This window comes from Chelon labrosus, assembly GCF_963514085.1.
Source record: "Chelon labrosus genome assembly, chromosome: 19".
Lineage (NCBI taxonomy): Eukaryota > Metazoa > Chordata > Actinopteri > Mugiliformes > Mugilidae > Chelon > Chelon labrosus.
The window spans coordinates 17,415,476-17,439,961 of NC_140352.1; the positions used below are offsets into that span (position 1 = coordinate 17,415,476).

The following is a 24,486-nucleotide window of genomic DNA, read 5'->3' on the forward strand; positions in this document are numbered from 1 at the left end:
TCTGTTTTCTAAATGAAATTCAGGAAAAACGTCAGAAATGCTAATGGTTCTGCAGCGGCAGCCATAACAGGGGACATGCACTGCTCTTCCATTTGGCATTAATAGCCAAACGGCTCTTAAATACATTACTGTAATAACACATAATGTGAAGGTTAATTTCTCTCAGTCAGCAGAATGATGTTTATAAGTGCTGATGGCTGCAAATGAAACTGGACTTTGAAACTTTTCATGCTGTAATTTTCCTCAAAGAATCACTGCTCTGTACTAAAAGGGGTTAAAGGAGAAGAGGCTCAGGCGATTTAATAAAACAGAAATTACAATCTGTTTTCTTAAAATATGTCCACATACTGAGCTTAGAAACTAAGCCGTAGAGTGCTGCAATTCTCAGCTGCAACATATAACAACAGGAAACGTCTATAGTAGAATAAAAGAAACAAATATTTTTCAAGGGCGGTGACACACCAATCTGAGAGTCAGCCTGTTCTGGCGTTGGGCCGTCGGAGAATGTTCCTCGGTTTTCCAGCGTGTCCTACACTAGCCGGATTTTCTGGTGCTAGGACAAGTTGGTTGGCTGTTTAGTTTAGCTAGCTTAGCAAGAGCACGAAATTAAGCTAAACTACAAAGACACAAAATATTTTTTCACAGGCCAGCTCTGTACAACAGTCTATAGCTCCTTCCAGGTTCCTTGCCAGTAGAAGCTCTTCCCGTTTCCCATTTAGCACAGACTAGATGCCACCTGATGGTATAAAGAGTTATTATAGACCAGACCATAGACTGTATAATAAAGATGGACAATGGGACAGCTCCTCCTATAGGTCATAAGCTCCACCTCCTCCATGTTAGTGGATGGCACTTGGGCAAAACTAAAACACTAAAACACATGTCAAATGTTTATTTTTTTAGGTTTTTCTTAGGTTTCTGTCATTTTATCTAGTTTATATAATGATGATGCATGTTTAAGTGTCCATCTTCTGAGAAGTTTAATTTAAGTTAGTCATTTGGCGCTTGAGAAACAGGATGTGACATGATAAAGACTACCAATTGCCAGGCTAACCGCTTCGTGAAGGTTTCCTGTAGGATTCCGTTAAATCCAACATTTCTTTGTAACTGAGCAATACGAAAACGTGAGTGAGTCTAGAGGAAGTGTGGTGGGGTCATCGATAACGCTGCCCCGCATGGCTCCACTCTCGGACCGTACTGCGCAGACTCTGGCTCCAAACTCACAAGATGGCGTCGCCCATCTGCCTGGAATTGTAGCGTCAGTTTGGCCAGTGGGAGGAAGTGGGGACGCTTCATTCATATTTTATACAGTCTACGGTCAAGATGTGAGGCAGCGTCACAGTCAGCCTTCATTGCCAGTAATTTTTTAATGAAGTTGTTTGTTGTATCTGTACCTACACTTTATGTCCGCAACATTACAGGATCTGGAAACATTTCATATCGATCATTTGGAGTTCAGAGTTTGAACAACGCTTGAATAATGAAGGACTATGTGGTAATATCCAGCACATCTCATGTACTTTTTAGAGTACAAATCAACAGCAGCCCACCTCAGACTGACACAGACGACAGCTGGATTTGATGACAGACAGGTAACAGAACTGAGAGTGTGAAACAGGGAAGCAGATATTTGCCTGCCATTTTCTGTCATAGAGCCTCTCTAAGCATCTGCTCAAATTTGTTGTGTGTGTACATGTGAACATTATCCTGCAGCTGAGAGCTTCCCACTAACACAACCACATCCTCCATCCTTCCATGACTCCCAGCTTTCTCATATCAGCGTTTTCCAAAGTAATGTCTGGAGGCTAACTCGACACTCCTGCTCTGATTTCCAGCTTTAAACCTACGGCGCAGCCCGCTAACCGTTGTACCTGCTTCAGTCTTGCTGCTGAAGCCCGCGGCCTGCTTGAGAGCAGCGGCGGTCAGGGCCAGGCCTCTGCTCTTCCTCAGACCGTGTTGCAGCACCGTCTCGAACTGGGCGCACAGACAGATCACCCTGCGGAGAGAAAGACAAAGACAGGTTAGTGTAATGAGAGGAGGTCGACTGCAAACAGCCGAACAGCGATTTACACACTGAAAATTTAAGTTGCATTTCACATTCTGCCTGAAGTATCTCTATGGACTTTCAGATGAAGGTTACTAACAGCTCCTACAATGCTCATGTTTTCTGAATATGATATTTATTATCGGAATATCCTCATTTAAAAAAAGACTAGGGTCTGAGCAGCGCTTCTCACTGCTTAGGTTTGATGGAAAGCTGCCAGATCACTGTGCAAGAGAAGCTGAAGGTAAGATAAGTGGAGTTTAAAGCATACATTATCTACTGACTTGAAACAACACACAGAAACCAAGCAACCTCTTAGCTGCCACATAAACAAACAGACAGAGCCGAGGCATTTCTTGTAAGAGGCAGCTTCTCTTACCTGCTGTCTGAGTCTGTGGCAATCTCTTTTCTTCCTCCAAAGCGGATTTGGCACTGGAAAAATATGAGGGGGATGATAATAGATGTGTATGAAATGTTGCCTGCTCGGTTCAAAAAGTCACCCTGCACATAAAAGTATACTACTTCTAACATGTCCAAGGCCTTAAACCACTGGATTTAAAAACTGACTGGATTTTTACAGAGATTAGTTTGACACCACCCAACCGCTAAAACTTGACTTGTGGCTACATGTTTAGAGTCCTGGTCAAGGCCATAGCAAATTAACTTCAAAGAATAGATTAAAGGCCAAACAGCGGCACTGATTTGCCTTTCAGAAAGGGCCTTGGATCAGGTTACACATATATGGCTCCAAGTTGGCTCTTTACCTGACTACAATAACACCCATAATAGTAACTTTGAGAATGTTAGAGGTTTTATGGAAGGTTTTATTGTCCTGTTCTGAGTTAACAAACACCTCTGATTTAGGTCTGATATAGAGTCAGAGTCCAAACACACAGGTCCCACTTTCTCTTTCCCTTTCTGGATGGGACGGGGCGTCACATCAGATTATATGCCAGTGCTGCTTTTCCTTGTTCATCAGTAAAAACTCAAACAGCCACACATTTACCGAACACATTTGCACCAAATTCCTCCAAAGCTTGACTTGGCGAGATTGCAAATAGTTTCGCTTCCTCTGACGTGTTTTGATACAAACGCAGTAGATAAAGGAAGTAAAACATGTTCAGACACCACAATCAGACACCGGTCAAAGAAAGACATCATTCCAAACACATACCCTGAATGTGAAATGATTTTCACTGTGACTGACTGACCCTGCAAACACAGCCTTAGATTATCTACGTCTTTGTCTGATATGAGGATTCTGGTGATCCTTTGACATCCTTTGTCGTCATCCTCCTCTTAACAAGCAGCCACATGCTGTCTCCAACATAAAGAACATACAGGTACCAGGTAACTCACCTGTTTGACAGCGTCCAGCAGCCTCTCCAGGAGGTGCTGTCTCTTTGTATCACTCTGTTGAGTGCCTGTAGAGGGGAACACAAACACCCACAAATGAGGGATTGAGAAAATGACTAACACCGAATGGAGGCTACCATTCTAACTATCATATATAATATTAAAGGAACCATGTGGAGTATTTGACCACTAGTAGCGCTGTGGAGCAATGCTGCAATGGAAACGCAGCATAAAATCTGAGCCTTCAGCACCTTTGCAGTTATTCCAGACAATATTCTGGACATTATTCGTTATACTTTCAGACTGTTGGAGTAATTATAACACACACTTATAATACATACAGTTGCATGAAGCCATTAGTTGTTTTAGTTGCATTTAGAACAGATAAAAAAGAGAGCGCGACTGATTTGAGATTAATCGCACATTAACTAAGGGAATCATGCGATTAAATATTTTAATCTATTGACAGCCCTTGTTTTTTTGTACGGTATGTCTGGCACTATACATACCATGTGCCCAAAAATTTGTTTAGGTATTCTTCATGATATTTTGGAGTTTGACATTTCCTGGAAAATTATTTTAAAATGTTGATAACTCATTTTGCACCTGGGTAAATATACTCATTTTGCATCCAATAAAATGCTTCCCTTGTATTTTCATGTTTCTCTCAACTCAAAGATGTATCGGAGCGGTGACTGCTATGGCTATTGGAGCTGACCAGTCAGAACAGACTAGGCTTTTAGGAAGGGGATGCCGCCTCCTTCACTCTTTTTATTTCCAGGAACTATGAAGTTAATAAAAATATGTGGAAGTAAACGGCACTCCACAATTCTCCATATTCACAAACTAACATTGCTCTGCATGATAATAAAGCATCTCAGTTGTTACTGTTGTAGAGTTCAGTCACATCTAAAGCATGTGACGAAACAGCGATAAATGCATTTATGATTAATTCTAATCAGAAGATGAATAGTCAACAATTTGTCATTTTGTCACAAAACTCAAACAAAACTGGTTTCTCCTTCACATCGGCTGATCTTGTAAAATCTTAAAGACCAAATCATTTAAGAAAACAATCATTAGCTGCAGTCTGGTGTATAATTTTAATGTTTATTGTTCCTGACTCCACATCTATGCTGTTATATAGTATCCTGAATATTAGATAAAAGTTTTAAACTTTTAAAAGTTGCCAGCCCATTAGAACAGCTCTGGGTTAAGTGTGCTGCTCAAGGGCCCTTCTGCACAGAGACTGAAGTCAACTTTCTAGCACCCATGGGTTAAAAACTTGTCACAGACACACTTTTTAACTCATGCTAGTTACAGCTCCAAGAATAAGCCTCCTCGTGTCTGTCAAGTGATTTCCAGGTTGTCACTGTGGACCTGAGCAGCAGCCTACATAATTTGGGCATGGTGTAGTCAGTTTCAGTGCAAAATCCGTGCACAATTTGCAAGCCATAGTGTGGATTTTAACACTTGACAACTAGCAGAAGGAACTTGCCTACGGTTCAAAGCTGTTGTGAAGTTGCTGAACCTTCTCTTGCATGAATAATTTGAAATTCCAATATTTCATGGTTGAGTGACAAATAAAAAAAAGCAATGAAACAAGCAAACTTACCGTTCATTTTGACAGCCAAACTCAGATAGCAGCGAGCTCAAAGCTAAACAGTTCACCTGCCGTATGATTCATCCCTCTCCGTAGCTTTTAATCACAAAGAGCAGGAGGCTAGCGATGCACCAGGTCCATGCTGCCTCTGTGGCCGAGCAGGACCCACCCAACCGCGGCGTGAGGACAGATGCTCACTCGGTGAACAGCGAGGCCTGCCGGAGAGCCGCCGGTGCTGTGAGACTAACACACACCGACATGTAGGAGTTGTACCCCGGCTAATAAACAGATGAAGAGCACTGGGCACGAGTCGGAGTGTAGTTTCGGAACATTTAAAACAAATGTGTAAAGTGTGCTGGAGCTAGGAAATAAATGTTTCAGTTTCAAGCCTGTGACACTGCGAAAAAGACTGACAGAGCAGTGTCGAGGTCACATGACAAAACACGCTGCCGTCATATGACAACACGGTGCGAAAGGGAATTGTAGTCTTTTGTAAAAAGGAACTACAAAAACACGTGTGGGGGGGATAAAAAACCGTTTAACCTTTACATATCTGTATATTTCGTTATATTTGTGATTAGTGAAACACTGTTAACAAGTTTGGTAAATTAAACAAATTACATAAACATGTTATTGTATTTTTTTTTTTATCAGTTTGTCCTCTTGGTGTAGCACATTAATGCAAAGCACTGCTTTGGTTTGGCTAGTTTCTGGTCCAACCCAGTATCAGGGCTCTCAAGTCTCACACACGCATTTCAACCATATACAGTCAATGATTTCAACCCGTTCACACGCTCACACGCCACACTTTGTATTTCTCACGCAGAGAAATTACCACGATAACGCTATTTAAAAAAAAAAAAAAAACAGTGGAATAGGTCTGAATCAAGCGCGTTCCCGCAGAGTTCAGAGGCGCCTTTCACGCACCAGCCAATCAAATAAAAAGAATGTAGCTACTGAACAGCCAATCAAAAAATAGCATTGCTGTATCCGGGCAAGATTTAGATATTCCCGGTTCAGACGCTCGCTGAGAAAAGGACCGTCACATCGCTCGAGTCACATCTCACTCATTACAAAACCTCGGGTTAAATATTAAAATCAGTCCTGTGTCCGTTTTTCCGTTTCGTATTTTTGATCTGAGCCTAAAATTTAAATATTTTTTTTCGTTTTGTGTTAGATTAAAAAACAAATAACAAATAATCAGTCACTTTTTAATTTTTTTATTTTTGATTGCCATTTGAAAATGGAAAGAACGACTGATACACAGATTGTAGGTCATCTCATCATTTGACTTTTGTTGCTGGGGAATATTGTGTCCAGGCAGCTGATAATCAGAATGTTAGCAGTTGACCAGTGCGTGAACTAGCCTAGCTGGCCAGTTGAATCCCGGCTAGTTTCAGCAGCTATACTGTCACTTGTTTTGTAGTCTTAGTTCAGGACACATTATTCACAGAGCTTTTCTCTTAGGCCACCGCTTAGTTTTTTTCTTTAACGTTATTCACAAAGCAGTTGAGACCAACTTTTTGGAAGGACATGACAACTGAAGATGAGATTTGAAAAAAAAAAGCTCTGCTTTGCTTGAAGGCTCATGCAGGAGCTAGCTTGCATTTACCTCGCTCCGTGATAGGCTGATGAGTGCTGCATAGCTATTTGACTCAGTTACAGAAATATCTTTCCCAGGGGGCTAAATTATGTATTACCACATTATTGATAAGCTCAGACATTATCAGACACACACACACACCTGCACTAAGAAATGCTGAAATAAATATTTTTATTTGTGCGAATTTATGTGTCATTTATCAGATCTAAGCCCCGTCCCCACCCCAACCAAACTCCTGCCATCGCCGCAAAATCTCACTCTGAACTCAGTTCAAAACTTGAGAGCCCTGCAGTATGTTAGTGCTTTTGTAAACTGACATTAACTGATTGTGATTACTTACCTTTCTGTTTTATCCTCTGAAAGGAAACTGACCTTTGTGTGATCACTTAAAACTGTAGGCCACACAGGTCAATACCGTTGATTAAGTCAATATTGTCACATTTACAAAAGCAACAAGTGGACTACTGGTATCAGGACAAAGACTGAGCCCAAAATCTCCTGGCATTAACTACTCAACTAACTTAGGCAGTTTAGTAGTCCAGCTTTAAGCACAATAGATGACTACAGTTATAACTACAGTATCAACAGACGCAGTAAGTGACTTACAGAACGAAACTAAGGATTTTCTTTGTTTTTCTAAAACATTTTATATTGTTCTGTCGCGTGTTTAAATTTCCTTATGTTTACTTCTTGTTTTACTTTGAAAAGATCCTTGTTCCTGTGCCTTTCATTCATTTTACTTTCCCTTTGTTTTCCCTACTGTGTGATTGTTTAGTCTGCCCCTATAGGAGGTTGGACAGGAGGCTGGCCTGAGGTGACACTCTTCAAGCCTGACGGGAGGACAGCGGAACGCAGGACGCTACCAAATCGTTCGCGAGCTCGAGCTGTGTTCTTTGATGGAGAGCTTTATTCTTTCTATTATGGCTGGATTTTTGTCTTAGATAACTATTCTTACAGGGGGACCAGAAGGTCCAACCAGGCACCTGGAGGGCCCAGCGACATCAGCCTCCCAGCCAAACCCCTGAACTCTTGGTGGCCCATGCTTCACCCCTGAGCCAACTCAATCTGGGTCTCATGCTCTGCCTCCTGGCCAACCTGGACTTTTATTCATGATTGTTGCTTTTCTTGTGCTTACTTCCTGTTGATTTTGAAAAGATTCCTCTCCAATATCTTGTCTAATCTCAGTGAAACCACTAAGGGAAGTAACATAAGGGAAGTAAAGCTAATGTAAAGACACAGGGTATTTGCATTAGCTTTACTTCCCTTATGTTTTATTGGCCGTGTGATCGTCTGATCCGCCCTGACTGGTTTCACCTGTCTCATTTCCCCATTAGTTCGTTGTGTATAAATAGTCCCGTCTTTCCCCTGTCTTTTGTCACTCCATCTATTACACCTAGTTTCATTTTGCATTATGACACCTGTTTGTTTCTGGATATTTTTACCTGTGTTTCCTGTGGATTTTCCAGTCCTATTTCCATCTGTTGAAGTATCTTTTGTTGGATCACCCTTTGTTTAGATCCCAAGTTAGACGTGTTTCATTGATGTTAGTTTGGATTGTCCAGCCTCGTCTCTGCTGCACCTGTGGTTCTCCCAATGTAAGTTCACTATACTGACTTTTGTTTTTCATAGTAAGAAAAGTAAAATAATTTAAGAAATTACATTGCATTTGGTAAAGGCAAACAATGAAATATTAAAGACACAGGACTTCTATTAAAATGTAGCTGACAGTATGAGTAACAGCGGGTCAGATTACACTCTACGGCGTTCACTCTTCATTCTGCATATTTCGTTCCCTCCTCCACACACCTTGGAAGTAGGTGAAGTTGCTCCAGAATTATAATTTCTTCTGCAGCATCCTGATCTTTTCAATAGGTAACCTTAACATGTTTGATGCAGAACTTTGAAAGCCGTATTTCACAAGAGGTGATATATGGGACTCCATAACAATATGTCATAACATTATGATTCTGCAGATCTCCCTCTTGCTGCCGAACATGCCATGACCGTGCAAGGCATAGACTCCTCTCATCTTCTGAAGGTGTGCTGCGGTATGTGCCACCGAGAATTAATTGACAGATCCTTAAGTTCTGTATGGTGCCAGCTGGGGCCTCCATGGATTGGACTTTTTCCCATTTGTAGACACCTTTGCCAGTGGATTGGGGTCAGCATGACAAACCTGATTGGTCTGCAGCTACAAAGCCTCATACAAAACTACCTGTGATGCACTGTGTGATCGTAAACCTTTCTATCAGAACCAGCATCAACTCTTCAGCAATTTGAGCGACAGTAGCTCGTCTGTTGGATCAGATCACATGGCCCAACCTCCGGTACTGACCCCGCAAAACCATCCATTCATCAAAATTTGACTTTGAGGACAAAATCCTCACTTGCTGCCTTATACTACATGTATACCACATGGTGACAGGTGCCATGGCAAGATAAACAGTTCCATTCACTTAACTTGGCATAGTGGTCATAATGTTATGGCTGATCAGTGCATATCTTGTAACTGCAAATGAAAAACCTTTGCATAGTCTAAAAAAACACTATGAAGTAGTGATTGGTGATTAAATGGGGGATGACTTGCAGCCAGAGAGGTGGGCTTAAACCCAACCTGTGCCACTGCGGGGTACACATTTATGTTTTTTTTTTTTTGGAACAGCCACATCAGACACAAGTTATTATCAAAGCAGGATATATATATATTCATGCCCAAAAACAGAATTGTACAATCTTAACACACCCATGTAACTATCACTACCACTACTTATGACTGAGATACTATCCAATATTATTGGATAATTTGTTACATAACCTCATTGGGCAACAATATTCTTTAACAAGCATCAGAGAGCTAAACTGGCACAATGTCCAAGAGGGATTTGAGTTCATTCTTCCTCACAGAGTTGCTTTACCGTTGCTTTAGCTTCATGTACTCCTGTTAACCGGTGTGAGCGGTTTTCTCAAAGTCATTCCTCACCATCTGGTTTCAGACAGGTCCTCTTCAGTAGGTGTCAGCTCTTAGTTTAAAGTCAGCCTCATAGTCCTGTCGCATCACAGCCAAAAGTATTTAGAGAGACCTAAAAACCTCCACAAACCTCATAGGCAGTCGGCGCCGAGTAGAATTTTAGAATCTTAACATGATGCATTTTCTACTTTTGACAATCAAAAACAAAGCTTGGAGCTTTCTTGTTTTTATAGAATTGCATTCTAACTTTCTAAAATTAAATGTGATGCTTGTGTGCCTTATCAGTCAGGTGGACGATATAATGGGAGGTTATAAAGATTAAACGTCTTATCTTCGTGTCTAGTCACCCAGATGAGATTTGGCCTCCTTTATTTCTCTATTTACACTCACCACAGCTTCACTCTTCAAAACCTGTAAGCAGCCACACGTGACTAATGATAAAAGTATTGACCGGTGACAAAGCTGTGGTCTCCGCATCACTGTCGTGTGAACCTCTGTTACTGTGTGCAAAGTTTACATCTTATCAGCAAGATATGAGTATGTGGATCTTAATATAGATGATTTCAGTGCTGTCTAATCATTACAAGTGCACGTTAGAAGAGCAAACACAAAATCCCTTTTAACAACATAATACCACGAGGAAAAGGAAACAAATGTGAAGAAATCAGTGTCTTTGTGTCACCTGTTATGTTTTAGTTCACACTGACACAGTCTCTTTCTCCCATTCTTTCGATGGGGCAGGGATGGTGGTGTCGCAGATGGTGGAGAGTGGCAGGTTCGTCCCGGCGTTTGAAGGTGTGCTGTTGCCTGCAGGTCCTCTCCTGAAAGACCTGCCACTCTTCCTGAAAGAGTTCCTGATCCCGCTGGAGATGCGGTCGGACATGCGCCTCACAACCCGGCTCAGTCCGCGATTCTTCAGCTTGATCATGCCCACGTCGTCCTCCAGCTCCTCCGGCGGCACGTCGATGTTCCCCGAGTACCAGAACACCCACCAGATCAGGCTGAGGAAGATGACGATGCCCCCGGCGTAGACGAACAGATCGTGGATGGCCAGGCCCCCGAACACCCCCACCATCATGATGAAGACGCCGACTATGTCGTGGGCCACGGCGAACCAGAACGAGCACTTACAGCGGCCGACTCCTCCATAACTCCTCTCCACGACCGGCTCTACCTGGACAGACGTGGACATGGTGCAAGCGGAGATCTTCTAGATACAGTTAGTTCCAAAGCAGCTGATGTATTTGCAGGACAGTGAAGCGCAATCCTCAACTGAGAGAAACACATGAAACAGTCCTCTATGACACTGGTCAAAGTACAATGTCCACAAGCGGTTATCAGCTGGAACCACACTGGCTTGACTGTACTCAGTGCTTCAGAGGAAACTGTTGCATCATCCCTGACAAATAACATTTGCACTTTCATGTGATGGGAGTCATTATCATCTTCCAGTTCACGCCCCCTGGCTCCACTGTTTCCTTCTTTGCTTCTCTTTGAGTACGGGGATCCACACCAACCCCACCACCACAAACATCAGCCCTATAGACAGGCAGGCCGAGGCCACCGAGCGGGACGCTTCGGCCACCCCCAAGGACTGGAGCAGGAAGAGGAGAGCGCCTACAGCAGACATGAGAGATCCCATCACCATCACAATGATGGGTTTGTGGAGGTAGGAACAGCCAGGGGTCACCGCAGCTGTGGACCGTGGGTCAGGATACAGGCTTTGACTCCCACAGTCATCTGCAGGTGAAGTTTCTCCAATTGCCTCCATGGCTGAAACCTGTTAATGCTTTGGATTCGTCCTCCTAAAAACCTTCAATGCATGAAAAGTAGAAATGCCAGAAACTGAACATCAACGGCACTCCAACTTGCTTCAATTCTCTCTTGAGCCGCCTCGTTCGTTCACAAAGTCGGTGTGGAAATCATCGGTGAACGCAGCAACCTCCCAGCAGTCCCATGAAGGAGCTATATCATCTGTAGGGTGAGCGTCTGCATCTCTTATTCTCCTGCACAGTAAACCGTGAACAAAGTGTAATTCCAGATGGCCCACCGCACCCACACAGCTGAATGAACACAGACCCTGCCCACTTCTTAACAATATCATCACCACTCACGAGCCGGCTGATATTCTTGTCGCATTATACCCTAAAAACAAACATAACTTCCATTGCAACGTAAAGGAAATTCTACTTTAACATCAGATCAGATTGTGTTTTATAAAATGCACTGAATTATTTATTATTATATCTTCTGACATTAGAATAATGCACAGCCTCAGATGCTTCATACTCTTGTACCCATGCAGCATATTACACGTGAGAGGCAGCTGCAAGCCGGAGTACAATATCAATATCATCAACAACAGGCATGTCACCTGATCCAACTGGCAGCTATACAAACACAGACCATGACTGCATCCATCATGAGCAAACACACAACTCAGGGCTAATGCATATTAAAACTAACAAAAGATGGACACGATTCGGATTTCATTTTCAATTAGTTGGTGCATTTTAAACTCGAAGACTCGTTAGTCTTAACTAGTATTTTATGTGCTATTATGAAGTATTTATAAAAAAAAGTCAATAATTAAAAGGAGTTTTATGGCTACAGCCTGAGCATTTATACTTGGCAAAAATACCACTAATGCCCATATGCTATAATCTGGCTGCCATCTGACCTACAGCTGTGGATTAAATTCTGTAAAAGGAAGAGGAGTATCAAATATTCATGTTTTTAAAGGCTGGAATCAACATACACCAATCAGGCATAACATTATAACCACTTTCTTGTGGTTGTATAGGTCTCCCTTGTTCCTCCAAAACAGCTGTGACACACACCTTTGTTTGAGTTTTTTTACTCACAGAAAAAAACAGGATAACTTGTTTATCCCAACATCCCAAATTTCTGAAGCTTCCTCAGAAACAAAATTACTTGAAACTGTTTTGTTGTTTTTTTTAACTTTTTTATTTTACATGACATGTCAAACATACATTTCACAAGAAATGTCAAACATACATACACATAACATATACTTTAGGAACACACATTGGAAGATGTTATTGCAGTTTCAGTTCTAACATATCATGCCCTCACATCCTATCTTTAAATATTGCTTCCTCCTTCTTAAAAGGAGGTACCGTGAGCAACATATATCGATGATTACATGCATTTACTGCCAGTTATACTGCAGTATGTGTAAAAATACCTAGAAAGTGAAAAGAAAAGAAAAAAAAAAGAGGTGACTAAAGTTCTGACATAGTCTGTATTACTAGTAACTATCTTTGTTTAAACCTGTCTGATTTGAGCTGTAACCTCACTGTGATTTTCTCCATGATGAACACATTTTTTAGTCTCTCTCTCCATTCTGTTATATTGGGGGGCTGTGGCTTCAACCAAGAAGCTGTTAATTGTTTTCTTCGCTATTAAAAGCAAAATTCTCAATAAGGGAGTCAAGTTTCCATCTATGACATTATCTGGAACTATACCCAATATGTACAATGCTAGATCCAGAGTAAAATCAATACCCAAAACATGTTTTATTTCCTTTTGAATATACCCACATACCCACAACCCCTCCAACACAGCTCAGAAGTATTACTGTACCTTGAGATAGAAAATGCCTCATTTTGACCTTCCAATCAAACTCCCTCCATGTTGGGCTACTAGTTACCTTAGCTGCTTTGAATGTTTCTTCCCATTGTTCATCTGTTATTATAATATTTGCTTCCAATTCCCATTTTTCTTTAACATCCAAATTATTGTTGTTAGATTCCTGTTGTAGTACCTTATACAATTTTGATATAATACCTTTCTTTGTCTCTCCCTGTGTATATGCTATTAATAATTCACTAGTTTTGATGGGGTTTTACAAATATTCTCCCACTCCTTATGTGTCTGAAGGTAATGCCGTAGTTGTAGGAACTTGTAAAAATCATGGGCTGGTAAATTAAATTCTTGTGCTAACTGTTGGAATGACTTCAAGGTTTGTCCCCTGAACACTTGTGCAATATATTTTAACCCCTGGTGTGTCCATCGATTATGTCCTGCATCCATCATAGATGGCAAAAAAATCAGGGTTTATCGAAATTCTGGTGGCTCTACATATGGAGTTTGACAGTTTTAATTCCTTACGTACCATTGACCATACTTTCATTGTCCCCCTGATCCAAACATTGCCCACCTTCAACTTCTTTAGTGTTACGTCGCTCAAAAATGGAAGTGACTCTATAGGTTTTGTAATCCACATAATTATAGCCCTGAGTTGAGCAGCCCAGTAGTAGTTTTTTTAAATTAGGTAAATTCAATCCTCCCTTCTCTTTTGGGCAAAGAAGTGTCCTATATTTAATTCTAGCCTTCTTATTTTTCCAAATAAATTTGGATATAATCTTGTCTAACATTGTAAAGGCAGAATTAGAGACCACAGTAGGCAATGACTGGAACAAAAACAACAACCTTGGTAAAACATTCATTCTTACAGTTTCTATCCTCCCTATCGAAGTCAAAGATAAAATATCACACCTAGCCAAATCTTTTTTAATTTCCGTTATCAATTTCCCATCGTTTGCTTCAAATAGCTGTGATGTGACAGAAGTAATAATGATACCCAGATATGTGAATCCTGTAGTAGTCCATTTGAACTTGAATTTGCCCTTTAAATCTGCTGAGCATTGACCTGAGATCATCATAGCTACTGATTTAGCCTCATTGGTCAGATATCTCCTCATATTCATTCAAGTTATTCACCAGGGCTATTAAGGAGGTAGAAGGTTCACTTACATAAGTTAATATATCATCTGCAAATAATGATATTTTGTGTTCTATCCCTCCTTCATCTCTTATTCCCTTTATATCTTTATTTTGTCTTATTGACACAGCCAGTTGCTTGCAGCAAATAACAAAGGACTCAGTCTCCTTGTCTGACTCCTCTTTTAAGTGAGAAAAACCATTGACTCTAATCCGTGATTTGGGGTTTTTGTATACCATTTTTATCCAATCTATGAATGTTTCATGAAACCCAAAATTCACCAATCTTTGGTAAAGGAAGCTCCACTTCACCCAGTCAAATGCTTTTTGTGCATCTAAACTGAGCAACATAGCATGCTGGGATTTGTTTTTGGCACATGAGATGAGATTTAATGTCCTCCTGATATTGTTAGCACTTTGTCTTCCAGGAATAAAGCCAGTCTGATCTGGTTTGATTAATTTAGTTATATGCTTCTGCATTCTCCTTGCCATTATATTTGAAACTGTGTTTAAAAGTTTTTTTTTTGTTGTTTTTTTTAAAAGGTAGGAGTCAAAGTCATGTGTTGACACGACCCTGAAAAAATGTTATCTTAGAGCGTCTAAAAAAAAAAAAATACAGTGCGTCAGAGAAAATGTGACTTGAATCAGTGATGACTGAACATAAAAGCATTTGAGAGGAATATCTGACTGAACAAATAAAGGTCCATGCTAGACGTTTATGGAAATCAAGGAAGTAACACAATGTAAATCATATTATGAATATTGTACGAATACTCACTGGCCACAAGCAATGAGTGTGGACAATTTGATGTTACATAGCACAAAACCACATGTTTAATACATGTAACACAAGACATCACAAATGATATCTAATATTCTGGTCCTGCACTAATCAAATGTTCATATACACTCTGCTCTGAATCATTTCACTTGAGCAACTTTTCTCTTTACTTTGGAGTCTGTCTTTTCAGCCTTCTTCCTGGGTTTGCTCTGAGCTTTTGCTCCGTTCTTCACAGCAGCAGGTTTGGGTGCTTTCTGCAGTTGCTTCTTCTTGGACGGCTTCTACAAGACACAAGAAATGGTTGTGATTCACTAAATGAAACGCAGAACGCTCTAGATTGCTCTAAACTGTCAGTTAAAACATTCACAAGTATGACAGCTGTTCTCTCTGGCAGCAGTAAAAAAATAAATAAATAAATAAATAGTACTGACCTCCAGTTTAGGTTTTTTGCTGGGTGTTTCTATGGGAACCAGCTGTGGGATCTCTTCCTCATCTGCCTCATTTTTCTTCTCCTCCGTCACCTCTGCAGGAGTACCTGCTTTCTTTACGCCCTTTGCCCTTTTCTTCTGCTTTTTGCCTGGCTGAAATACAAAAACACACCAACTGGTTATTTTTACTGTTTCAATAAAGCCTTCTTCTACACAGGACGATCATGCGACTACTAACTAGTACTCACCTTGGCCTTGCGAGTCTTGGCTTGCATCTCCTCCAGCACACTAATGTGGCTCAGCTCTGAGGTGTAGATGGGTAAGGCCACTGACGTTTGACTCTTTAGATGGATGAGCTTTATCAATGGTCCTTTCTATAAATGGAAATCAAGTTAGAGATCAAATAATTACATATTTTAAACCAAATGCCACAAATAGATTGTTGTTGTTTTTTATTGTAAGGCAGCTGACCCACCAATCAGAGAGCTCCTACCACTGTTGCTACTAGAGCGGTAAACTCTTTGGTCAGATTTAAGAGGAATTAAGAACACGAAAACCGTTCGAAAGTGTGAGTGGGGTACTTCTAACACCAAATTACGTTATCAAGAACACAGTGTAGGAGTGGTTCTTATTCCTTTCCCCAAACTAAAAGTAAATACTGAGAAATGTCGCCACTGGCTTTGACTGTGCGGACGACCACAGAGGTGGTTTAACTCTGCCATTGCTGTGAAACTACCAACATACTGTTAGCCTGGCTTAGCCACACCATTTGAATATCACTACAAGAGTGTTTCAACCGATAGAGGGAAAAAAATAAAATAACTCGATGGGATAGTCCTACAACCAATCAGCTCAATTTTTGTTTCAAATTCAACAAATGAAATTCAATTTTGTTTTTAAAGGTTCGTCTATGATAAGGTGACAAACAAAATTCAGCAAAATAGTAGAAAGTATGCGATTTAAACATGATATTTTAACAAGGAAACGCAGCACACACCCCCTCCTTTGCATTGCAGTGGTATGATCCACCTCTCTCATTTACCCCTCCCACGCAGCTAGCCACACACTTTAGGTTTGGCTGACCATCTGAGGCGTGTGGCTCCTGTAAGTTACCTAACAGACCTATTTACTTTATCACTCAGCACCAACACATTACAGTCATTAGCAACAGCCCCAACTTTTACTGTTGTTAATTAGGAGTTTGCTAGCTGACGTTTTTTTTCTCTCTCTGGCAAACTAATAGTGCAGGTTGTCAATCAACCACTGTCCTCAGTTTATATTGGAGCTGTTGTTAAGCGTTTGTTAGGCATATGTGTTGATGTTAAAGCCAAGGTGTAGGACTAATACTGCCTGTAAGCCTATGTGTATCAGCTAAAGGGGAACTACTGTTTTTTTTACAACCTGGACCTTATTTGTGGCACAAAATACAATCGTCGCACCCACGACGGTCGGCTTGTTTACCTTTAATATGGATACACACGGATCTAAATATCTCCCAAACGACTACAAATTACACAAAAGTTATATGGGTGAGTAAACGATCGTATTTTATGCCAGAGATAAGGTCCAGGTTGTAAAAAACAGTAGTTCCCCTTTAATGTAACAGTGATTGTCGAGGGTATGATGGTCAGTCTACAGGTTGTCATTATTTTTCTATTGAAGTGGACTTTCTTAGCCAGGCTGCCGTTTGTCTAACCTACGAGCAGAGCAGCGTGTGGGGTGAGCTTTGGAAAAGGGTCAAAATCAAATGTAATTATGTCTCTTGCTTCCATTAGGGCTCAGACACATCAAACCCTATCAAAGAACTACTGGCAACGTAGGTCGGGGAAATTTGTCTGTATTTGTCATTCAAACAGGGAAACCTCGTTGAGTAGGCACTTAATCAAACCTGCACCGTTTAGATTGTCACTTTATCTCCACTTATTATACTGTAAATGTGGAAGAAGAATCTATCTGGGAAGCTAGAGCTATAAACCGTTGGACAGAGAAGCCTGATCAGTTGGTCTACAGTTTATTTTACATCACATCATTCATAAATATTTAAACGAGATGTAAAACAAGAAGAGCCGACCGCACATAGAGCAGAGGGTAGTATTCATTAAACAAAAACGCGAGCGATTCTAGAGGAAGTGCGGGGTCATCAATATGGCGGCTCCACGTGGCTCCCCTCTCGGACCACACCGCGCAGACGCTAGCAAACTCACAAGATGGCGCCGCCTTTATCCCCGGGAAAATAGCGTCAGTTTGCCCATATTTATACAGTCTGTGGTTTCAACACTCACCATGCGCAGCTTGGCCACTACAGTCTGAACAGCAGCCTCGATGTTATCAGTCACCTCGTCTGCAGTCATGCCGGAGTGGGCGACACGTGCCATACTACAACACAATCCAACACGTAACATTGTTACATGATGAAACTCAAATTGATGCAACATCGCTACAACAAATATAAAAGCAGGTATGTGTTAATTTAATGTCAATCTTATATTATATTTTGTGTTTCAAAGTTGTAGAGACAGGCTCCATAGGAAGAGGAGGTCCATCTGGATTTACATTGAGTCACTGTTGCACCCGCGTTACCCGCATCAAAAACACAGAATTGACAGGGTTGTTGTAGGTGCTGCTAATTCTTAAACTATTTTCACATGTTATACTTGTTATTTTATCTGCCTCCCTGGCAAAGCTGTCAAAAGGAGACGGTCTGCACTGAAAACTAAATCCAGTTTTGATTGGAACAGAGCAGATCTCACCAGCAGCAGCCCTTGTTGGTAACCTTCAGGCTGGTTCCCTGGATCACTCTCTGGATGTCTCTGGCTAGATTTTTGCTCTGCAGGTTCACAGACAGCGGATCTCTGGCAAAGACAGGGAAAGAGTAAGAACGCAGCCACAGGACAATTCACATATCAGCACTTAGTGAAACAAATATTCTGCCTTCATCAAATTCATCTATACACGGAGGTCTGACTGACAGTTTTTACTGCTTGATGATGTGTTTTCAGTTGGTTTCAGAACCATTTTTTGCATTGCTAATTCATAGAACGCAACACAAACCATTGCACAGCAGCCCTGAATCTGGTATTTACCCTCAACTTTTTGTTCAAATCTCTGAGTTGACTCTCAAACTAAAGTCCCTTGTTAGATACATGCTATAAATTTTAAAACCAATGGTGATACTAAATTTGGGATTCTTTCATCATCCATCAGACAAGATAAAATTCTATTTGCTCTATTTAAAATTCTCTTAAGACTGAGTGGTTTACTCTCATGTATAAAAATAAATAATGGCTGTCTTTTCTTTGTGGCAAATATTGAAGCATCTTTGCATCTAGATTTGGCAGTGTGGCTTGTAGCGTTGCCACTAGTGGGACCTCTCATGGTGGCTTTAAAACCGGTGGCGGAACGAGTCGTTCAGAGAGATTGTTCTGATGGCTGATAAGTTTAGACAACCAGTGTACAAGAAGACAATGTTTGTCTTATCTGAACATTCAAATAAGGAAATATTTTCACAGTGATATGATCATCTACAATGAATAAACTATAGACCAGGGGTCTTCAACGTTTTCCAGGCCAAGGACCCCCAAACCGACAGATGGAGCTGGGACCCCCTACTTATGTATATGTGTATTTAAAGACATTTCAATTTATGGAAAATTTATGGGGGGGGGGGGGCTATAGAAAAATGTCTAATCAACCAAAACTTTCACGATCCCCCTGCAGTACCTCCGCAGACCCCCTCTTGAAGACCTCTGCTATAGACCAATTCACCGTCATTCAGGAGAAGCCAGCTCTGCATGACAGTGACTCTTCCTAGCCTTCCAGTTAATAGTTTCATTTTTGAACAAGGACTACTGCCACTTGCTGGTATGAAGAGTTTTTTCACGTAGGCGCAGAACGTATGTGCCAGCTGGTGTAGCGGGGTAGATTGACATGGTTGTTTTAGCCAATCAGCAGCCTGCTGACGGTGATTAGTCTCGCCTCTTCCCGCCTCTTCCTTTTAAAGAGTTTCCGCGCTGAGCGAATCTTTCTCTTTTCTTTTTTCGAGCAAGGAGACGAGGCCAACTACTTTCCTTTCAAGAAGTAAGTGATGAACCAAGTGAAACTTTTAAAAATACAGTAAAAGCTGCCAAACTGAGGACAAGTTTAGTATTTTGATGTATTTTTATTAGTGTTTGCTACGATAAGCTTTCATAAGCATTGACGTTTAGCTTCAACATTTAGATTCAACGCTTAGCTAGCAATTCTTTTTCTTCGTCGTCTTGATTTTTAGGAAAGCTTGCAGAGCTTGCATGGCTTTTTTCACCCATTACGTTAATGTCGATTACAAACAACAATACAAACCCAGCGACACAGTTTTTTTATCAGGGATAAATCCTACTAAAAGTGTTGCTAAAAATGTGCTAGCTTTGTGGCTAAACACATGATAACAAGAGTTTGCTAGCAAACGAAACAGCAACCTCTAGCTAGTTTATCGAAGCTAACGACAAGTTTAGTGTTTTTGATATACTTGTATTTTTATTAGTGTTAGCTACGATAAGCTTTCATTCGCGTCAACGCTTAGCTAGCGATTCTTTTTCCATGTTCCTCTTTTTCTGAAAGCGTACGGCCTTTCTTCTTGGCTCTTCTTCTCCCTCCGTCAAAAGACCTCGTGGTGTGAGACGCCACCATTTTGTGTGTGTGCCCAGCCGCTCGTGCTAAATCGGTGAGGAAGTTCATGTTCAATGTTGAATGAGGAATTTTTATTCACTTTACACATTGAATTGAATTAATTGTGTGTATTTTGTTGTTTTGTTGTACGAGTACGTTTTACTGGAAAAAAGTTGTATGCGAGATATGATTATAAGATGCTATTTGCAGTCAGGAACAGACAGCAGATATAACATATTTGAATATTCATAGTATTCCTCTGACACTGTCTGTTGACAGGTCAGTTTTTTCCCTTTGTGTACTGTACCCAGCAGTGTGGTAGGCCATTGCAACAGCCCACACACACATTTTACGCTTCCATTTCCCTTTTTTGAGATCTTTTTCACACATCCACATTTCCTGTGGATTTTTTTGGACTTTGACCTGCCTGTGACAATCCTTTTTCTTATGGACTCTCTTTATTTTTTTGGACATTACTCAAACAACAAAGCTTCATCTTGGTAAATGGATCTGTAAACTTGTGCAGTAGGAACGACTTCGGTGTCCACTGTTGTATGTTTTGTGGCTGTACTTTTGAATTCATTGCACTTGTGAAAATGTGAAAAGTAGCCCTAAAAGTAGTGTTAATGAGATTATATGGATGTATCCTTAGCTTAGATTAGATAGTGAGACATTTTGATTGAGAATAAACAAGCAATTGCAAAATTTGTTTATTTGGTTTTGCGTTTCTTTTTTCTATATTTTCTTAAATACAATTCAAGCTGACATCTCGTTAAGTGTCATAATTTGAACACTCATTGCTCCAGTAGTCAGACCTTTGGCTCTTTATCATTAGTCCCTATGCCAGTTTCCTGTAGGACACTTGTAGGCGTCACTGATTACAAACAGTTGGTACACTGCCAAAACGTTCCAGTTGGAACTTGCGCTCCGGGCAAGTTTAAGCATGTCAACATATGAAAGACATATGATAATCTTGACTGGAAAGCAATAACAAGGACAGAATGATTCTTACTTTTTTCTCTCGTAGAAATGTTTCCCGATGTGAGACGGCAGCAGGCGGCGGACGCGGTCATCAGAAAGGAACAAGTCAAAGTTCCCGAGTAGGCGACGCTTGGCCTCGTATGGTTTGTACTCCGTCTTTAACACCTTGTATGGTATGATCTGCCAGACAGATAAAGACAATGATTATGTCCAACAACGACAGCAGTTGATACATGTACGTTACCGGCTGGTAAAGCCACAGTTCAGTTGGTAGGAGTTTGAAAACTCTACATGCTATTTACCTCAGTTATGTTTTTGACACCCTTCTCCTCCAGCAGCCTCTTATAAAACCTCTGGCACTGCTCTGAGGTCATCTTGGGTTCATCTCTGGTGAAGAGGCAAACCTCTTCTGTGTCAGGTCGCTGGCCATGGGGCAAAGGACTACCGATGAAACAAAGTAAGACACCACTTCAATTAATATCTTATCCCAACTATCATAAAACATTTATTCAGTATATGAAATGTCTGCATATAGAATAAGACCATGCGCTTGGAATCGGTCTGTCTTCAAATTACTCTAATAACACGGATGTTGGAATTGGCAACAAATAGCAGCAGCCTGTGCTGTTCATAAAGACATGGTATATGTCTGCCAGCCCAGAAAGGCTGACAAAAATCCATGCAGTCAACTTGTTATGAGTGCTGAGTGAGAGTGAAAATGTGTTTCAAATTTGAGCCACTTGTGACGTAACTTGCTGTGCCCTGTCAGTCAATGGTCCCTACGCGGCTTCAGACCGCCTCCTCCTTCCATAAACACAACAACGCTGCTAGCGAAGTGAATCCACATTTCGTTGCAGCAAGCGTCGGATACACATTTCAGTTTTTAGTTAAACAAATGTTTAAGATTCCTAGATGTTTCCTCTTGGTTATTTAATAAAATCTATTAGAGACAGATTGTAACGTAACCTAACAGGCTAGCTCTAATGTTAACGTCCATTAGCTTGTATAAAAGCCTGACACAACATGTTATCTTTGACAGAAAAAGTTGAGTTTGGTAGCTCCGTCAGAGAGGATGAGACAGAGAGGAGAGAGATCCAGCTGCAGTCAGGTGGCAGAGAGAGTGATGCGGGAGGGGCCCGCTGTCCCGGAGCGGAGGGACAGCGGAGTGAGAGAGAAGAGCGCAAGAGAGATTAGTGATGTGGGAGGGGCCCGCTATCCCGGAGGGGAGGGACAGAGTCAGGCTACAGGTGAGAGAGAGAAGAGCGCGAGAGAGAGAGAGTCACAGTGGAGCAGGAGGGGTCCGCTGCCCCATCGGAGGGTCTGAGCAGGATGGATCAGAGTCTGATCACACACTTCATTTCAGCGATCCTGCATTATGGCCAACTGGAATGACCGACTCTGGAAAGGAAGAGCAGAGGAGAGGAGAGGAACAGGAGAGGAAGAACAGGAGAGAGGAAGAGCAAGGGAAAAGGAGAGATCTGGGCGTGGGGGGGGGGGGGCCCATCTAAGATTATCTCGTCCCGGGCCCAGGCAAGACTGTCAGCTGGCCTGCATATACATATACACATATATATTATTATAATATTTGTGTTACGTGGAAGCTTTTGGAGGTTATATTTCGGTGAATATTAATACAGTCACACAACTAAAAATGGAGTACTAAACAACATAAAGTATACTTTGCATATATACTTCCTGGCCAAAAAACAATGGCCAGAAACAATGCCACAGTGAATGAGTGCTGTAATCAAAGCTAAAGGCGGTCCAACCAAATATTAGAGTGTGTGACTTTTTTTTTTTTTTTTTTTTTTTTAAAGCCAAAGCAATATGTCCCCTAAAATGTATACATAGAACGAGAAACATACTTAAGTGTAAGCATGAGCCTTTCTATTCACTTAATCTCTCCGACTGTTAATTGTACATGTTAATTCAACTCATGTTAACTCACATGCGGACAGCTTGAGCTCGCCGTGGGACCTTCCACAGCGTGAAAAGGAGGCTGATGTGTTGAGTCTCGTCCAAGAACAGAGAATCGCCAGTGGCCTTGGTTTTCAGGAAAGCCTGCAGAGCTTGGACGGCTTTCTTCACCTGTCAACATTAACGTCGTTTACAAACAACAATACAAACAGCTACTTTCCTACTTTTAAATACTACTAAAATTGTCGCTCGGAATGTGCTAGCTCGTGGCGACACCCATGACAAAAAGAACGCGCTAGCTAATGAAACAGCGGCTTCTAGTTAGCTTATCGAAGCTGACCACAAACTTTAGTCTATGTAACCCAATCAATAAACAATGTATGTAATGCGATAAAGAATACATTTGTACCTGAAGACGATCTAACGCTAAACTCTCTGCCATGCTGTCCGCTTCACGTGTTTCCAACGCTACGGCGCATGCGTACCGGTACGCATGCGCCGTAGCGTATATGGTGACGTACCATTAAGTATGGCAGAGCGCTAACCATACCATAGACATACACTGAATCAGAATCAGAATCAGCTTCAATGGCCAAGTATGTACACATACAAGGAATTTGACTCTGGCAACTTTTCTCTCTAGTACAGAAGCGACTTAAATAAGTGTATTCATTTTTCACTAAAATCTTGTATTGATGATGGGAGAGTCTGACCACTGTACAAAGCCTTCTCCATCACATCTTCTCAATGGGGTTAATGGGGTTAGTCCATGTGTGAAAATGTTGTCCCCTGAACCGCTCTTTCACTATCTGAGCCCCATGAATCCTGGCATTGTTATCTTGGAATATGCCCGTGCCATCAGGGAAGAAAAAATCCATTGATGGAATAACCTGGTCATTCAGTATATTCAGGTAGTCAGCTGACCTCATTCTTTGGGCACATAATGTTGCTGAACCTAGACCTGAGCAACTGCAGCAACCCCAGATCATAGCACTGCCCCCACAGGCTTGTACAGTAGACACTAGGCATGATGGGTGCATCACTTCATCTGCCTCTCTTCTTATCCTGATGCCCCCATCACTCTGGAACAGGGTAAATCTGGTCTCCACATGACCTTCTTCCATTGCTCCAGAGTCCAAGCTTGATGCTCCCTAGCAAATTGAAGCCTTTTTTTCCCAGTTAGTCTCATTGATTAGTGGTTTTCTTAAGGCTACACAGCTGTTCAGTCCCAATCCCTTGAGTTCCCTTCACATTGTACGTGTGGAAATGCTCTTTCACTATTAAACATAGCCCTGAACTCTACTGTTGTTTTTCTTCCATTTGATTTCAACAAACGTTTAAGTGATCACAGATCACGATCAATCAGGATTTCTTTCCGACCACATTTCTTCCTCGAGGATGATGGTTCCCCACCA

The 24,486-nt window shown here is 41.3% G+C and overlaps 3 protein-coding genes across 3 annotated transcripts in view; all 3 read right to left on the bottom strand.

Moving 5' to 3' along the window:
* Positions 1-5,596, bottom strand: part of snx29 (sorting nexin 29) — a 153,796-nt gene extending 148,200 nt beyond the window's left edge. Inside the window, exons 1-4 of the mRNA XM_084567879.1 lie at positions 5,016-5,596; positions 3,404-3,468; positions 2,424-2,476; positions 1,872-1,996 (exon numbers count right to left, since the gene is read on the bottom strand). Coding sequence (XP_084424005.1) covers positions 1,872-1,996; positions 2,424-2,476; positions 3,404-3,468; positions 5,016-5,022 — 250 coding nt within the window. The 5' untranslated portion in view covers positions 5,023-5,596. The remainder of the gene's footprint in view (positions 1-1,871; positions 1,997-2,423; positions 2,477-3,403; positions 3,469-5,015) is intronic.
* A 4,323-nt stretch (positions 5,597-9,919) lies between these two features.
* On the bottom strand, positions 9,920-11,714 carry LOC311504701 (transmembrane protein 238-like). Its single transcript, XM_084567936.1, has one exon. It carries the CDS (start codon positions 10,764-10,766, stop codon positions 10,272-10,274), a length of 495 nt encoding a protein of 164 aa, XP_084424062.1. The 5' UTR covers positions 10,767-11,714; the 3' UTR covers positions 9,920-10,271.
* A 3,229-nt stretch (positions 11,715-14,943) lies between these two features.
* rsl1d1 (ribosomal L1 domain containing 1) lies at positions 14,944-23,572 on the bottom strand. The gene is made up of 9 exons (XM_084568135.1): positions 23,481-23,572; positions 23,103-23,242; positions 21,457-21,595; positions 21,186-21,334; positions 18,280-18,381; positions 17,812-17,905; positions 15,778-15,903; positions 15,533-15,682; positions 14,944-15,382 (listed from the first exon to the last, which is right to left on the bottom strand). Exons 1-9 carry the CDS (start codon positions 23,511-23,513, stop codon positions 15,242-15,244), a joined length of 1,074 nt encoding a protein of 357 aa, XP_084424261.1. The 5' UTR covers positions 23,514-23,572; the 3' UTR covers positions 14,944-15,241.
* Between the last annotated feature and the right edge of the window lie 914 nt (positions 23,573-24,486).